General features: G+C 31.1%; 7 protein-coding genes across 7 annotated transcripts; 2 read left to right on the top strand and 5 right to left on the bottom strand.

The window, feature by feature from the left end:
* Positions 1-596: 596 nt before the first annotated feature.
* BX663DRAFT_523541 (uncharacterized protein) lies at positions 597-1,632 on the top strand. Its single transcript, XM_051529533.1, has one exon. It carries the CDS (start codon positions 659-661, stop codon positions 1,481-1,483), a length of 825 nt encoding a protein of 274 aa, XP_051378791.1. The 5' UTR covers positions 597-658; the 3' UTR covers positions 1,484-1,632.
* Positions 1,633-4,137: 2,505 nt separating this feature from the next.
* Positions 4,138-5,173, top strand: BX663DRAFT_523537 (uncharacterized protein). The gene has a single exon (XM_051529532.1). It carries the CDS (start codon positions 4,216-4,218, stop codon positions 5,149-5,151), a length of 936 nt encoding a protein of 311 aa, XP_051378790.1. The 5' UTR covers positions 4,138-4,215; the 3' UTR covers positions 5,152-5,173.
* Positions 5,174-5,629: 456 nt separating this feature from the next.
* Positions 5,630-7,857, bottom strand: BX663DRAFT_442387 (peptidase S8/S53 domain-containing protein; the record flags this gene model as incomplete). The annotated part of the gene is made up of 3 exons (XM_051523510.1): positions 5,630-7,036; positions 7,155-7,289; positions 7,345-7,857. 3 exons carry the CDS (start codon positions 7,855-7,857, stop codon positions 5,630-5,632), a joined length of 2,055 nt encoding a protein of 684 aa, XP_051378789.1.
* A 197-nt stretch (positions 7,858-8,054) lies between these two features.
* Positions 8,055-9,964, bottom strand: BX663DRAFT_523535 (uncharacterized protein). Its single transcript, XM_051529531.1, has 4 exons — positions 9,513-9,964; positions 9,209-9,292; positions 8,885-9,140; positions 8,055-8,798 (listed from the first exon to the last, which is right to left on the bottom strand). The coding sequence occupies exons 1-4, from the start codon at positions 9,801-9,803 to the stop codon at positions 8,125-8,127; spliced, it is 1,305 nt and encodes a 434-aa protein (XP_051378788.1). The 5' UTR covers positions 9,804-9,964; the 3' UTR covers positions 8,055-8,124.
* Positions 9,953-11,093, bottom strand: BX663DRAFT_523534 (Dihydroorotate dehydrogenase). The gene has a single exon (XM_051529530.1). The coding sequence runs from the start codon at positions 11,014-11,016 to the stop codon at positions 10,081-10,083; it is 936 nt and encodes a 311-aa protein (XP_051378787.1). The 5' UTR covers positions 11,017-11,093; the 3' UTR covers positions 9,953-10,080.
* A 478-nt stretch (positions 11,094-11,571) lies between these two features.
* BX663DRAFT_555522 (uncharacterized protein) lies at positions 11,572-14,106 on the bottom strand (the record flags this gene model as incomplete). The annotated part of the gene is made up of 7 exons (XM_051531636.1): positions 11,572-12,761; positions 12,860-13,111; positions 13,203-13,309; positions 13,404-13,539; positions 13,647-13,763; positions 13,892-13,954; positions 14,076-14,106. The coding sequence occupies 7 exons, from the start codon at positions 14,104-14,106 to the stop codon at positions 11,572-11,574; spliced, it is 1,896 nt and encodes a 631-aa protein (XP_051378786.1).
* Positions 14,107-15,489: 1,383 nt separating this feature from the next.
* Positions 15,490-16,568, bottom strand: BX663DRAFT_523523 (uncharacterized protein). The gene is made up of 3 exons (XM_051529529.1): positions 16,193-16,568; positions 16,028-16,116; positions 15,490-15,952 (listed from the first exon to the last, which is right to left on the bottom strand). The coding sequence occupies exons 1-3, from the start codon at positions 16,519-16,521 to the stop codon at positions 15,684-15,686; spliced, it is 687 nt and encodes a 228-aa protein (XP_051378785.1). The 5' UTR covers positions 16,522-16,568; the 3' UTR covers positions 15,490-15,683.
* Between the last annotated feature and the right edge of the window lie 219 nt (positions 16,569-16,787).

The following is a 16,787-nucleotide window of genomic DNA, read 5'->3' as shown; positions in this document are numbered from 1 at the left end:
AATTTGATCTGATGGTACTTGAAGAAAAACAGCAGATCCAAGATTTGCTTAAAACTATTCATACTGCTTGAATCGAAGTCTTTTATAGGCATCATGTAACCATCATTGCCTAAAAATATGACAAATTAATTTAAAGCTTTTTTTTTTTAATGCATATTAGAAAACTCGTTAGATCCTTCTCTAGCAAACATTACAAATTTGTAGATTTGATATAGCATAATATGCATTTCGAGCTCTAATCTTTATTGCCAGCATTATTTATAGGTTCTCTTTTTTTATTTATTGGATTCAAAAACATTAAATAAGATACATATACACTATAATTTTTCCCTTTTTACATTTATTCCTTAAGTTTATAAGATTTTTTTTTGTATTCTATACATTGTGAATTACTGACCCAGGCAAATTTTGGTATATAAACCTGACTTATGCTCAATTAGGTTTTTATTATCAATTAATAAAACTCAATTTTTTTTTTCGCCCAAATTTAGTCCGAAAATCCAATGTTTGTTTCCATGATTATTTTTAGTAAGTGAGATACAATGACTAGATTCAGCCCTTTTTATTTTTATTATTATTACTATTAAATTCTTTTCTTTTTCTTTCACTATTATACATATATTTATATATTTTAAATAAATAACTAAAAAAAAGAACTATGAACCATATTGTTAGTGGATTCTTAAAAAATCATACTGCAAACCAGGCTGTAAACAACAACAACAATAATAATACTAATAATATATTTGGTTCTGGATCTTGGGATTGGATAACAAATGCAATGGCTTTTGCTGGAGCGGACGCTTTACTAAATCGTTATGATGAAGAGCATCCTGATAAAAATCATCATTTTTTGCGAAATGCAGGACTAGCAGGAGCTTTAGCTTTAGGATATCAATATTGGAAGGATCATCATGGACGTAACAATAATCAAGGTCAAATAACCGAAATTGCTGAGCAACAACAACCAGCTGCTATTACTACAACTACGAATGCATTGGTGCCACAAATTCCTCAACAAACGATAGGATATTATTACCCACACTCAACGGATTATGATCCTGTTATGCAGTTACCGCCACTTCCACCACATATGCTACTGCCTACACAATTACCTCTAGCACCACCACCACCACTTCCACCTCATCCATTTATGATGGATGCATCACCCTATCATCCACATATGCCTGGCTTGACACAAACGTATCCACAAATGATGCCATTTAATGATATGAATCCATTCATCATGCAACAACAAAATCCATACATGATACCACCCTATCAGCAACAACAACAACAACAAAATCCATATATGATACCACACTATCATCATCATCAGCAGCAGCAACAACAACAACTCCCATATTATATGTTAGGGTCACAAGCCATGGGACCACCTTTACCCATGAATTCTTATCCAATGGCCTCTTTTGGAAACAATGGCTTTATTCCTCATCCCTACTATCATCCTCATATGTTTTAATATAAATATGTGTACTTGTTTAGACTCTTTGTATAAAAATATATATTATATATTTTCAATTATATTTGTAATATAATCAATAAAAAAAAAAGCCGGTTTTTTTTTTATTATCGACTACTTTTTTAAGGTTATTTATTCACAGTAAGAAGTTTCTCTAAATGTATTTTTGTTAATTGTAAAATAAAAAAGAAGGAGTTTATTAGTCAACTAATAATGTTTAAATATACTGTATTTCTGCCGTCAATTGGAAAATTGATAGGTTGTTTTTGGTGTTTTGTCAGTTCGTTGCAATATTTTTTTTTTAAATATTATGTAATATTAACTTGGCACACCATAATATTATGTAATGCCTTGAGTATGTACTATGTGTCTAAATCATTATCGATAAAAATAACTCTCTTTATTGGTGTATAAATTATCTATAACGATAAGGAACTAGTGCATTCTCAACGCTCATAATATTATATTACATGGCCTCTTAATTTTTTTTTTACAGTCGGTTAAAAGCATTCTGGTATTCATAATATTGTTACGACCCTTTGTACAGTAACAATAACGAGAACATAACAAAATGCGCCCAGTTTTTTTTTTTTATCAAGTAATGATCCATGGTTTAAGCAAAAACTCAGTAATTGATATATCTGCGGCAACACCCAACTCACAAATATCACAACTTGGGAGTTTCTTTATTTAAGAGAATATATGAATGTCAAATATAGTTACAAAGCTGTCATTTCTTGGCTTCTTTAGGTACGAAAGAGTATGAGCTAGAGAGTATTAAACAAAGAATATGTTCAAGTTTTTATTGGTTATCTTTATTTTAAAATCAGTATTTATGTTAACAAGTACGGTTTTTTTTTTTTTTTTTTTTTTTTTTTTTTTTTTTTTTGTGAAAACAAAGAAAATCATGATTATATTAATAACGCACGAGTGTTGTCTTCATGTTGTCAACTAAATTATGCCAACGGTTTTCTATTTCCACAAACAATGCGTAACTTCGACTTCTTCTTTCTTACGTCGACATCCTTTATTATCGGTTTAAATCTTCTTTTATTTTGTCTATTGATTCTAAGCGGCAGGTTATATTCTACTTCTATTGGCTTATTATCTTCTTCGTTATTGCTAAACTGGACAAAGTCAACTCAAATTGAACGTATTCCTCCAATGGTAAGCCTTAAATAAAATGAAATAAAATAGTACACTATAATAAATGGATAACTACTTGAATATATACCACTCATAGGGACGATACAATCTCTAACGAATGTAAGGCGTTGTAACTTGATCTACGCATCATCACTAAAAGTGGCATTAGTCCCCCTCCCCTGACACCTCCAAGTAGCAGTCTCCACAAAGTACTATTATGACAAGACCAAAGAGATGCTCGCCGCTAAAGTGCACCTAAATGCTATTATCAAAGCTCTCTCAGCTCTTTCTCAAAATGAAATTTTGAGTATGAAGGGGGGAGAGTGTTCATAGATTACTATTTCTATTAATTGTTTTATTTTATTTTTTTTTTAGTTTCTTGTTTAACCTCTTCTTGTATACTTAATTTTTGTACAAGACTGTAAGATCATACATTTGATACAATGTATAACACTGATTATAGGATATTCTTCAAATCTATTTTCTAGGTCTGCAATAAAAAGATCTTCACAAAAAAAAAAACATATACATGTTTCAGAAAAAGAAGAAAAGGGAAGGGTAACTCATAACAAACTTTGAGTTATATTCATAGGAAAATCGCTTTCCAAACTGTCACACCTTTCCATATAATAAGATCGAAAAAAAAGGGGGGTGTGCCTCTTATTCTTTGAAGATGATTTCTTTTTCTCTTCTTTTTTATGTATATCTTGGAAGAATTCATTCCATATTTTATTTAGAAAACCCCCTTTTTGTAAGTGTAAAAATGACAATGTAGTTATCTTTTAGTACACAGTTTCGCATGAATTAGGTGTTTGTTCATCGACAAGCTTCATGTATAAAACAAGTATTCTTAAGGAAATATGTCGAATAGCTCCCCTCCCCATTCCTTTTAATTATTATTGCATGCATATAAAGGCCGAGCGCTATTTATATGTTTCAGATCAAAAAAAATTTTTTTTTTTAGTTTAGTTTCACATAAATTCTGTTACTAATTTTTATTGGATACAAAAAGATATTTTAAGGAGGAGAAGAGGAAGGAAGGGAGGTTTTCATAAAAGCATTTTAATTAATTCAAAGTGTATGAATATTAAGGAATTATTTTAATATACTAAAAAAAAAAAAAAAATTGTCTTTAATAACGATAAGGGAGAGAGATAATATCAGTCCTATCTATCATATCCGACAATTTGTTTATTAAGCATCCTTTTAAAGTAATTCAATATAAATTAAGAAAGTAAGGGGCCTCCTTGTAATTATTATAAAACAAGTGTAAAAATGAAAGAAATCAAACTATTTAATTTTAACATGAAAAAAAAAAAACGATCGACATCAACTAAAGCTTACAGATATGTCGAGTTCTTTTCTTTCTACAAATAATATATAAAGGGGGGGGAGTTCATAATAACAGAAAGGATTAAAAGGAGAAAAAAAAAGGATTTTTTCTTTTTTTTTGCAGTCATTTTTTGTACAAATATATTTTACCCCTCTTATTTTACACAAACTCCGATTTTATAAAGTAGTTTAGCTTTTATAGCAAACACATATAATATATTTCTTTCTTTTCTTTTTTTATATATTTGTATAAAATGACCGAAGAGTCGAAAAAGCCTAAATTACCTTCAATACAATTTTTATTAAATGATAATTATTCATCAAACAAGTCTTTAAAGAAACAAGAGTCAATTCATATATTCAATACTAAATTAAATACAAATATAAGTAATCTTCCTTCTGAACTTCAACAACTTTCTTTAACTGCCCCTACTACATCTTTTATACCCTGTAAAAATCATACTACTTGGATGACGGCAACTACTACTACTACTACTACTACTACTACTACTACTACTAGAAGGCCGCCAGGTGCGAGTCATACTAGATCTGTTTCACTTACTAATAGCATGATACTACCTCCAATTTCTTCTTCTTCAAATAAACTTCATCATCAAACTCATAGACGTTCTGCATCTGCAATTACTGCTGCTCCTTCAACTGACTTTTATAATAATTTATTACTATTGCCTCATATTGATGAACATTCACTAGCAGCTATTGATAAAGATATAGCATCCAATGATAATCAGCAGCAGCAACCTTCTTCTTCACAACAAAAACTATTACTAGATGCATTAAATATTAATAAAGAGAATAATAGGATTACTAATGATGATATAAATATGAAAGCAGCAGCAGCAGCAGCAGCAGCAGCAACAACAACGATAACTATAAAAAAGAAACGGAATTCTAAAAATAATGAAATCACTCAAAATCAAGTAAACGAAACTACAATAAATCATGAAAATATGATTATCACCAGGGATGAGCAAACTGGAAGATATTATTGCCCCTTTTGTACCAAGGCCTTTAATCGTCCTTCTTCACTTAAAATTCACACTTATTCACATACAGGTGAAAAACCATTTATTTGTCAAGAAGAAGGTTGTGGTAGACAATTTAGTGTACAGAGTAATATGCGTCGACATCTTCGTGTTCATAGATTAGAGAAATCAAAAATCAAATAAAATCATGTCATTTATTTACTTTTCTTTTTCTTTTTTTTTCTCTCTCTCGCTGTGTTGATAATTTTAAAGTTTACATTTATTTATATACAATTGCTTCAATTTTATACTTGTTTTACATATAATTGAACTTTTTTTATTATTATATTCAGGTACAGAATTTTTAACAGGTTTATCTAAAAAGAACTATCATCAATTTCAAAGACGTCAATATCATCATCACTGTCATTGTCAACAAATACATTCTCATCACTATCTTCTTGATTTGGATGACTTAATAAATTATCAAATTCAAGTGTATCTTCTTCAGTAGGAGCCGTATAACGTAATCCATTTCCATTCATCATATATTTTCTTATAATAAATGCTGTGCTGGCAATACTTGCAAGAGCAAATACAGCTATAAGTCCATAAATTGTATAAGATGCTGTACGTGTCTTTTCTGGTAATTGGCTCTCTGAAGATTGTTCATTTCCTTCATCTAGAACTGATTGATTTGTTGTGACATTCGTGTTATTATTATCAATGATGGACTTATTTTTGAATCAACATCATCAATACCACTACTACTATCCATAATAGGCTCATCATCATTATGGCTATAGTGGTCTGTTTCATCGAATTGGAAGCCCTCCATAACTTCACCCCAAAGGGTTAGCTTCCAATTAATGAATTGACCACGACTATTAGGGTTTTTACCATCTACAATACGAAGTGTCCAATTACCAACAGGATCTTCTTCCCAATGTTTAACTGTCATAAATGTCCAATCAATCAAGCCATCACTGCTTTTATCACGGGGTCGAGGGGAAGCTAATTGACTGGATATGCCATGAGGACTTTCCAACAAGATTTCTAAATCACCACGTTGTTGATGTTCAATGTTCACCGTCACTGTAACATGCTCAAGACGAAGGAGACCTGCTTTGTCCAGTCTATCTTGTGTTACCATCAGGGTGCTGGTGAATGCATTATGTTTGTCAATTTTGTTATCTCGAGAGGGGGTCAAGTCAGGGATATCCTGTTTACTTGTACTGGATGGTGATTTCACCTCTACCTTTGTTTGAGGTTGAACTGATTTAAAAGTTTTAGCCAACTCCACTATTCTGTATGCATCTAATACACCATATCCATATTTATGATTAAACATCCGACCAGAAGGTAATCTTGTCCAATCATCGTCATCTAAAGAAATAGGAATAGCCGATTGTATGCATAGATGCTGCATATCACGCCATGTTAGATCAGGGCGAACAGAGAGAACGAGAGCAAAGACACCTGCAGCCAAGGGAGCAGCTGCAGAGGTGCCACCATGTCGATCAGAACATTTATTTTCACCAATATCTGTTGTATAAATGTATCCACCACTTCCACTTGAATAAGTCACCACCAACTGAGCTGCACATTTTTCAGAATAATAAGGATGATTGCCCATTCTATCAATCGCACCTACCGTGATCGTATAAAGACTGTTTGTATAGCCATCAAAGTTACAATTATCTTCATGTACTCCACCATTACCAGAAGCAAAAACGTAGATTGACCCTGAACCATTTCTGCCATTCTGAATACCATTCTTAATAGCATCTAAAACGATCCCACGTGGTGCCTCTGCTACTTCACCTAAATCAGATGGACCCCAAGAACACGAATAGATGTGATTCCTTTGATATTCATAATTTAAGGCTGTTGCTTCATCTGCTTCTGTAATTTCTCCTGATAATATTCGAATCCCAGATACTTTTGCCTCATAGGCTACACCTATACCACATACATTATTTTTTACAGCTGCAATTTCACCTGCACATCTTGTACCATGAGTATCGTCTACTAACCTAGGCTTTGGATCCGGGACATGATCATTAAAATCGTATGAACCTTCTGCAAACTTTTTTTTTTTTTTTTTTTTTTTTTTTTTTTTTTTTTTTGTTTGATTGTTTACAAATATATATATATATGCGTAAGTATAGAGCTATTCATTTACAGTAATAATAAAGGTACGTTACATAATTATCTTTGAGGTCTTCATGGTTCATATCTAAACCATCATCTAGTATAGCGACTACAACCTCTTTCCCAGTTATGCCCTGACTCCATACACCAGTCACATTCAAGTCATGTCCACGCTCCTGAGTATTAATCTAACAAACAATAATAAGAATACAAACAATTATATTGATTCCTTAAACACATTACCAGATGCCATTGTCGATCAAAGCCGGGATCTTTAATTTGAAATAGTTCCTTCATTTTTTCAAATCCGTTAATGTCATCTAAAGAAGGTACAGTAAAGTTTCCACCATTCAATTTATATTCTTCTTCTTCATTTTCAATAACAGGTAATGGTGGTGGTGGAGCACGTTTAAATAAACGCCTTTTAGGTATCTGAGGCTCTATCTGATCAACTAACCATGAAGGATGATTTCTCTTCTTTTGAAGATTAACAAAGCGGTTTACTAAATCTTGATGGGTATCTATCGAGGCGGGTATACTAATCCAATAATAATGACTTAGTTCACCAACTTGACCTTCAAAGGTCGCATTTAATTGGCTTGCAACTTGTTTTGCAGTTTTGATATCATTAGGTCGAATTGTATGAAGAGTAAAATACTGTCTATTTTCATAATCCCTTTTTTGTATCTTGTAGGCAAAGAGACTATTTATGAAAATTAGAAATGATAAAAAAACAAACAGAAAGCGGCTATTCATTTTCGTTATCCCTTTTTTTTTATTATTTCCGTTTTATTCATAAAGTAAAAAAAAAAAAAAAAAATGAATATAATGAAAAAAAATTAATATAGTTTGCTTAACATGTTTATATTTATAAATGCCATTTTTTTTTAATAAGTGCTACTGCTGATTTTTAAATATATATAGACGGTTTCATATATATTTTAAGGACTGGTCTACTACTACTACTACTACTACTACTACTGCTACTACTACTGATATCTGCCCCTGGCAACAACAAGATGCTTAGTATAAATATGTCATATTTCCTAAATTCTTCATAATCTCTTTTTCACTACGCCTTTTTTTCATTCTTGATTTTATCTGATTTTGTTCTTTTTCTAATTTGAATAATCTTTTATATTCTTCTTGTTTTTCTTGTTCAAATTTAACAGGAAATAATTCTTTCCATTTATAATGTTGAAGACAAGCATGACGTTGACAAACCTTTTTATTTTCTTCAGTATCATATATTAATCTAGAATCAAACCCACAGATACTACTACTACTACTGTCACTATTATTATTATCTACGACTAATAAAGTTTGTTCTAGTAATTGATATCTTTCTTGGATAATTGATATTGAATCCTGTATTAATCTTTTTTCTTGTTTTATTTCTTCAAGTCTTTGTCGATCTTCTTTGTCTGCCATTGAATTTATATAAGACTGTCTCTGTTTTGCTAATGCCAATTCAATGATTGATTTATTCTTCTGCGTAGGACTGCTGCTGCTATTCGTTGTATTATTTTGTCGCCGTTTGATTTCAACCAATTCTAAACGTGCTCGTGCAACCTGCAAACCGCATGAATCTGAACAGTATTTAGAAAGATAACCTAATAGATTAGATCCAATTCTTGCTGCTTTATAACATGCTGGATTTGAACATTTTGGTTTCCAAGACGTTTTTTTCCCAATCACTATTATTTATTAAATAGATGAGTGACATTTATACACATACATAAAGGGAGATTTTTTTTTGGGGGTAGTAGTGGTAGAGAATTACCATCTGAACACGCTTTGCAAAAATAAAGATCAATAAATTCACTTTCTTTTTCATTTATACCCATACATTCTCCATGAAACCAATCATCACAACGATCACAAGCAATCATAAATCGACGTGCATCATAAGGTTGTCGACAAATGCAATACAGTTTACTATCAAAGTTACTATTAGTTTGTTTACTGCTAATTTTATGCTCCTTTTTCTTTGCTATAATCGTAGTAGTAGTAGCGGAAATAGAAGAAGTACGCTCTTTCTAAATAATAATAGTGAAAGATAGAATGAGTCTATGCTATTCTATCTATTATACGCGCCATATTCTACCTTTTTTTCAACAACTATTTTATCATTTGTATGATTCTTAAACCAAGCTTCTTTAAATGAATCAATAATTGTATCCTCGGATATCTATCATTAAAAAAAAAAGAAGGGGGGGGAGGGAAGGAAAGGGCAGGGCAAAAAGGGAAAATGTATTAGTTTCTGAGTAATACCAAGTTTAAATGAGGAGAAAAAAAGGACAGAAGGGAGAGAGAGAGAGAGAGAGAAAAAAAAAACCCCCCTCCTCTCCTCCCAAATTCTTCTTTTTTTTTTTTTTCTTTTTGATAAATTTATACATACAATACTTTACATCTTTCATGTTCATATTATTCCATAATAATGGATTCCCATTATTGTTAGAGATAGTCTTTTGTTGTACTTTATTTTGATTGGCAATGATAGATGCTACTGCTGTTTTACTATAGGTCTTTTTTAATGGTTGCACTTTTTCTTTATATTCATCGTTCACTTTATTAGAGATAACGTTAAGAGGATTTTTATTCTTTTCTAAGGAAAGTCTTTTTCTTGGTGGCAAATGGTGAATGGGTGGTAATGATGGTGGTTTAGATGCTGTTGATTCATCTTTAATTTGACTATTCATGTTTCTAGTTGAAATTCTTTTAAAGATAAAGAAGAAAAAAAAAAGAGAAAATAATAATAATAGATATATGAATAAATATATACAAATTTATATAAATAAAAAGAAGAGGAATTTTACAGTAGATAAGTGCATAATAATATTAGGAGACCTTTTTTTTTTTTTTTTTTTTTTTTTTTTTTTTTTTTTAATTGCTATTATTTGCTTCTTAACATTATTCTGCATAAATTAAATGACCGCATTTACTAAGAAATAAATACAGATTTATTATTGTTATTATTTACAAAGTTTTGACCTTGCCACGGAAATCATCAAGCGATTTGTATCCCTTGGCAATCATGATATCACTTAACTCTTTCTTGATACGAGCAAAGACACCAGGACCTTCCTCTCTCAAGGTAGTACCGATTTGAACAGCACTTGCACCAGCCAAAACATGAAGGAAGGCCTCCTTACCAGACGTAACACCTCCTACACCAATGACCTGTTTATTTTTCAGACGACGATAAAAGGCATTGACATTAGCTAATGCTGTGTTCAAGATCATGAATCCACCTAACCCACCAAAGCCATCCTTGGGTTTAATCATGACTTGTTCAGTGTCGATATCAATGGCCAGGCCATTACCCACTGAATTCACACAAGTCACAAATGCCAAATTATCATACTTGTTAAAAATGGAAGCCGCAATATCAAAATGAGCAATATCAAAGTAAGGAGGCAACTTGATACCAAAGGGTCCCTCGATTAAAGGGGCCAAGACACTTAATGAATGATCCATACCTTCAAAATCATAACCCAATTGAGGCTTACCAGGAACGTTAGGACATGAATAATTGATTTCAAGAACACAAGGTAAGTTGGCAGCCTTAAAGGCTTCAATCATCTTGACATTATCTTCAAGAGAAAGACCAGAGAGGGAGACAAAGAGAGGTTTGTTGCTTTGATAGTCATAGTTTTTAGCATAATCAAGGTAATAGGCATAGCCCTCATTAGGAAGACCCATAGAGTTAATACTACCGTTCGATAATGGTACATAACGAGGAGATGGGTTGCCCTCTCGTCTCTCAAACGTAGCCGATTTGGTGATTAACGAACCTGATTCACTATCAACCATCTTTTGTAAATCTTCCTTTGTTTGACAGCAAACACCTGAAGCATTAAAGAGAAGGTTGGGAAGTTTAACTCCAGCGATGGTTGTAGAAAGATCGGCCATGGTTGTTTTTATATTTTGCTTTCCTCGTGGAAAGAGAAAGAGAGAGAGAGAGAGAGAGAGAAAGGAAGAAAGAAATGCAGTCAAAGGCTAATGTATGTTTTTTTTTTTTTTTTTTTTTTTTTTTTTTTTTTTTTTTTAGGGAAATTAGTCATACCTAAGAGTCACATCAGTAATCGGGGAATAAATAATATTTAATCTCGGCTATCAAATCGTTTTTTTTTTTTTTTTTTTTTTTTTGAAACGCATAAAATGTATAAATAGCATCTTCGAATAATTTACCTTAATATTTCTGAAGATAAATGCTATTAGCCATCTATTAAATGATTTAAGCTAAACAATTACAAGATGAAAGATAAAGTTAGAATTACATGACATCTTCAAGCCTTTCTTATTTGTGTATATACATTTTTTTTTGTAAAAATGATTATCTTGATAGAAATAGGCTATGATATACGCTTTTACGTGAGAGCAAAATAATTCACTTACTACGAGTGTTTGAATAAAAGAGTAACATTTTATATTTTATTGTTTTATTACATAATTAAAATAAATTCATTAGTTTGGAGGATGGAAAGATGCTGTAGGAATATTAAAAAAAGATGTCGTTGGTGGTGGTGGTGGTGTATGATAATTATTGTTACTACTACTACTACTACTACTACTACTATTACTATCACTACTATTACTACTATTAGCTTTGTCATTTTTAATTGAATGACGAGTCTTATCAAAAGTGGTTGCTGACTTGATTAATAAAGAAGAGTGCGCTAAAGGATATTTCTTTGTAGCCTCAATATCAATTTGTAAATTATTAGGATTAGGATTAAAAGAAGGTATATAAGACTGATGTTGTTGTTGCTTAAAGTGTTTAAATTCATTTGGTTCTTCTTGAAAATGAATGACAGTTATATCGTCTTTAGTTGATTGCTTTCTCTTGTTGATACCAAATTCATCCATATCTTCTTCACAGGCTTCAACATTCATAAAATGCATATAACGACGACGATCTGAAGCGACTACCCCATGATGATGAATATCACGACTCTTTCTAGCAGGAGATAAAGGTGGAGGAACATAAGTCGTGTCAACTTGTTCTAAATGATGGAAACCCTTTTTAGAGGAAGAGTGCAATTGTAGTTTTCTTTTCATGTCTAAATCATTCATTTCTAATTCTTCACAACGTGGTTGGTGAAAGATAGTAGCTGAGGTCTTCTTGTCATCCAGAATTTGATAATTGGCTTTAAAGTAATCTGTGTCATTATTAAAGATAGATGCCTTCGTCGACCGTCGACTGTTCTTACCTTGACTGCCATGATGTGTCATGAGTTGTTGAGAGGAAACTAAAGTACTCATAGAGGGTGCAGCTGAAATAGTTGAATTCATTTTGGAGCCATAGATGAATTCATCTGAAGGTGGTATAGGAAGAGGGCCAAACTGGAAGGCACTATCGTTACGTACGCTATCCTCTTCAGGTGCAATCCAGGATTTAGATAAAGGGTGTTGCGTGTATGTGATATCCTTGTAGGTGTATTCACTCGATTCCCGTGAAACACCAAGAATGAAGGTGGAAGCATGATGTGCATATGTATTTGTACTACTAATACCACTCACATTTTGAACTTGCTGTTTACCACCATCCGCAAATGGATTACGATCATTTTCATTTATCGTATCATGACCCGATGTATGCTTAGGATGAAAAATAAGAATCATACAAAGCCAAGTAATGACAGCACACATATTAACTAAATACATACATACATATGTATGTATGTATATATATAAATGAGTAGAATTAATAAGTAAACAGAAGCTTGCTTTCGAGTGAATAATTTTACTTTACTATTACAAATAAAAAAATCGGCAGAGAATTTATGCGCATTCAATGTTTTTCTCGTCGTTAATCCATCACAACTCAAGATCGTTAATAAAATCCCATGTCCAAATAAAACAGTGGATAGAACTTTATTTACATCTTGAAAGTATCGAATCTTTTGAGTAATTGATCTTCCATTCACTGTATCACGAGAGCTACTCAAGAGTTTCTTGAAACGGAAATGAGATACAACACCAAGGCATGCCACTATGAATAACTCTATATGTATAAGGGAGTGGGGGGGAGGGGGTTTTTTCTTTCTTAGTAAGTTATTTTACCTTATACATATATAAAAAAGCATACACATTACCAATACCATAAACCATTTCAGGAATGATTTCTTTATAAGTTGGTTCGTATATCTCTCTTGAAAAATTATATTGTAATAAAGGAAAAATAATAAAGCTAGAAAAAGTCCTACAGAAAAAAAAAAGAGAGAGAGACATGGAAAGAGAAGGAATAGATCGAAAATAAGAAAGGTGTAAATCTATAATTTATAGAAAACTCCTACCAGCATATATAAAACATAAATTCTTTACTGCTCATAAAACTTGCTTTTGCAACAGAGTTGGCAAGATAGTTCCAAAAACATTGCAATAACACTAATGTTCCTGTCTGTAAAGAAAAGCCAATACACAAACTATACTCTTTTATACAAAAAAAAAAAATTACATAAATGTATATAAATAAATATATATGCATATATGAACCCTGATGAATAAAAAAAAAAAATAGTTGTACATTATTTTGTTACCTGTAGGAATCACTAATTTTCGATCAGCCTCTGTCCACATTACTTCTGGCTTTGTAAATATACGACCTAAGACATTTGCAAAGCCTTCTTCATATTTTATTTTTACAGACGTTATATCTACCAAAATAAAAATAAATAAATAATGATTAAAAAAGAAGATATATACATATATGCCAATTTAATATTGAAAATACCATAATATAGCTGAAATGGTATCATAAATAGGACAAGCAAGGTAACTATACTTTTTAATTCGCCTTGCTGAAACCTCTTGGGATGTAAACAAGAGAATTTATCCAGTGTCCATACTCTATATGTATACCAGATATACAAATATCCAAATGACACCATTCTTTCTATTTGACAGGAATTAATTTATATGTACATATGTATAATATGCGCGTTTATATGTATGTATTTTTTTTTTACGCAAGAAGCTAAAGTCACTTAGATGTGTCATATTAAATATAGTTAATGAAGTAATAATAATAATAATAATAAAAAAGAAATGATAAAGCATGTTGTCTTTTTTTTTCTTAAAAAAAAAAAGGTATGAAGATCAAGGAGTTGACAAGCTGAAATATATCAAGTTCTCTATTCCAAGAAAAGCTCTACAAGGAGAAAAAAAGAAAGAAAGGAGAAATATGACATTTTTTTTTATTAGTAAAGGGAATAGACAAAAACAGCAAGTAAACAAATGCATTCAAAGGAGATAGAAAAGGGAGATATAGGCTCATAAGGGAAAAGAAGATAATATTATTATCATCATCATCATATTATGTTATTTGCATGCAATACTATAGATATAACCATATAGAGTCAAGGAGAGCAATAGTATGTACAAGTCACGTCTATTATAAAAAGCAATAAAAACTCATAGACTCCGTTGTAAATGAAAAAAAGGAAAAAAAATAAAAAGTTCATGCTTTTGGCATTTCAGGGTTAGTGTGACTAAAGACAAACTTCTTCCTTTTTTTTTTTCTTTTAAAGTTCAAAGCATATTATTACCCCATTCTGAACAACATAAGAGAAGGAGAAGGAAGAAAAGGTAAAAAAAAATACTATAAGCTTTTAGAATGTGCAATACATGATGTATGAAATGATTTGTATTACAGTAAAGATTGCTAATCATTATGACAAAAGTTCATAAAACTCTCTTCAAATATTACATATACTTGTTACGCCAATACAAATTATTCATCAGTAGAAATGGTTATTGTTTCTTTTACCTCCTTGACGATCTACTAAATCTATAAATGAAAAACAAAAATTGTAAACTGTATATGTGGAAGTTACATATGAACCTTATAACTAATATATACATATGCATATATACTTTATGTAATTGCATTTAATGTATTAAGTTTATAGTTTGCTACATAAATGCAACTGCAAATAGCTGTTAAAGATATACAATTAGGCTAATAAAAATATATTAGGCAATGAAAATTATTATTAGATGTACTATAATAATGTATTATAGCTACTATGTTATATATCAGGAACAGCTTACAAGTAAAGGAGTTCGTCAATAATATGGATATGTATTCTAATGCGCATGGGGATAACTGATAATGATTATGATGAGGTGTAAGTTTTGTCGGATAATTCTATTAAAGAAAAAACAGGAACTTACAACTACTACTGTATCTCTCTCTTCATTTGTAGTTGTAATTACATATTTACTATATAGTATGCTTTATAATACACTTTAACATATTGTAGGAGTTCATCTTTAGAAAAAAAAAAAAAAAAAAAGAGAATGGCTTTCTTATCCTCGTGTTAAAATTATGTCATCTTTGTTAATAAATTGCATGAAATAGATTTCCTTTTTTTTCTCTAGTTAATCATTTGCTGCAAAGTCTCCAATACAAATATTTATTAAAGAAGAGCAAATTCATACTAAAATGTTGGGAGAATTATGTTCGTTATAGAAAAGGATTATTCTTTTTGTGATACGTGATATTTATTTCGTAAAAAAGTATTGCTGTAAAATGGGTTCAAAAAAAAATAATATTTCATAGAGTCAGTATGTGCTTATTTTTGCTGCTCTATCTTGATTTGCCATGGTGCAGAATGCTCCCAATGGTCAGCGCCTTCTAATGGTGTATTTCCAACCAATACACCTTCACGATCTTTTCTTCTTTGATTACTATCTACTCCCATATTTTCATCGCGTTCCTGAATAAGTTTAGGATCTACTTGGCCATCTTTTGTAAAGGCCATTAATAATTGAGGAGGACCATAGGGAATATTGGATGAACATTTGTGATTATCATCCACAGGCCAAAATTGCCAAGTCTTGCCTAATATTTATATTAAATTAAAATCTCATTATCTCTCTCTTTCTCTCTTTCTCTTTTTTATAAGTGCATTTATACCATATGTGTTTATAATTGCTTTCAATTGTTCATTTTCACCCATAGTTGCAACTTTGTTTGGTACCATAGATTTAGAATTCATTACCAACCTGTTTTATATAGTTTTTTTTTTGACTAAATAAATATATGATAATACATTTAATTTTATAATTTGTGTTACTTTACATGCCACTCTCTACTTCGTATTTATGAGAATGCCAGTATTTCTTTTCTTCTTCGGGTAACTCTTTGAACAACTTTTCAGAGATCATAAACTCTACGCCAATCAGTTTAGCAGTTGGCTTATTATCATCATAGATTAAACATTGACGACGATCTTCATCAAGCATGGAGCAATAGTGATAGGCTACCACTTGACGTTTAAGATCACCACAGTAAGGATGAATACCACAGAAGCTTTCACATATATTGCTAAGTGGCTTAAAACTATGCAAAGGAGATGCTGCCATGGACATCAGCCCAGTACTACTAATTCCAGTATTATCTTGATCCATTTTTTTTTGTGTATTAGATAAAAGAGAGTATATGTATAATAATGCACATTCAATCGATTCTAAAGAAGTATTTATATATATATAATAAGATTATAATCTCAGCATATAAAATACTCATGCATAAACAATAACGTCATGATGAGAGAAGATATGAAATAATAATAATGCTGAGAATAACTTTTTTTTGAAATGGATAATAAACATTTGAAGATCATCAACTTAAGCTGGGACTTCTCTTGCTGATATTGTAAAGTTACAATTTTAAA

This window comes from Cokeromyces recurvatus (assembly GCF_025118155.1).
Source record: "Cokeromyces recurvatus strain NRRL 2243 chromosome Unknown BX663scaffold_36, whole genome shotgun sequence".
Lineage (NCBI taxonomy): Eukaryota > Fungi > Mucoromycota > Mucoromycetes > Mucorales > Mucoraceae > Cokeromyces > Cokeromyces recurvatus.
This window is presented reverse-complemented; position numbering and strand designations above follow the sequence as displayed.

Coding starts and splice junctions, on each gene's coding strand:
- BX663DRAFT_523541 (XM_051529533.1), top strand. CDS start 659: ATGAACCATATTGTTAGTGGATTCTTAAAAAATCATACTGCAAACCAG.
- BX663DRAFT_523537 (XM_051529532.1), top strand. CDS start 4,216: ATGACCGAAGAGTCGAAAAAGCCTAAATTACCTTCAATACAATTTTTA.
- BX663DRAFT_523535 (XM_051529531.1), bottom strand. CDS start 9,803: ATGAATAGTCAAATTAAAGATGAATCAACAGCATCTAAACCACCATCA. Junction 9,293..9,512: donor ATAATATGAACATGAAAGAT/GTAAAGTATTGT, acceptor TTTTAATGATAG/ATATCCGAGGATACAATTAT. Junction 8,799..8,884: donor TTGCAAAGCGTGTTCAGATG/GTAATTCTCTAC, acceptor AATAAATAATAG/TGATTGGGAAAAAAACGTCT.
- BX663DRAFT_523534 (XM_051529530.1), bottom strand. CDS start 11,016: ATGGCCGATCTTTCTACAACCATCGCTGGAGTTAAACTTCCCAACCTT.
- BX663DRAFT_523523 (XM_051529529.1), bottom strand. CDS start 16,521: ATGGATCAAGATAATACTGGAATTAGTAGTACTGGGCTGATGTCCATG. Junction 16,117..16,192: donor TACGAAGTAGAGAGTGGCAT/GTAAAGTAACAC, acceptor TATATAAAACAG/GTTGGTAATGAATTCTAAAT. Junction 15,953..16,027: donor AGCAATTATAAACACATATG/GTATAAATGCAC, acceptor TATAAATATTAG/GCAAGACTTGGCAATTTTGG.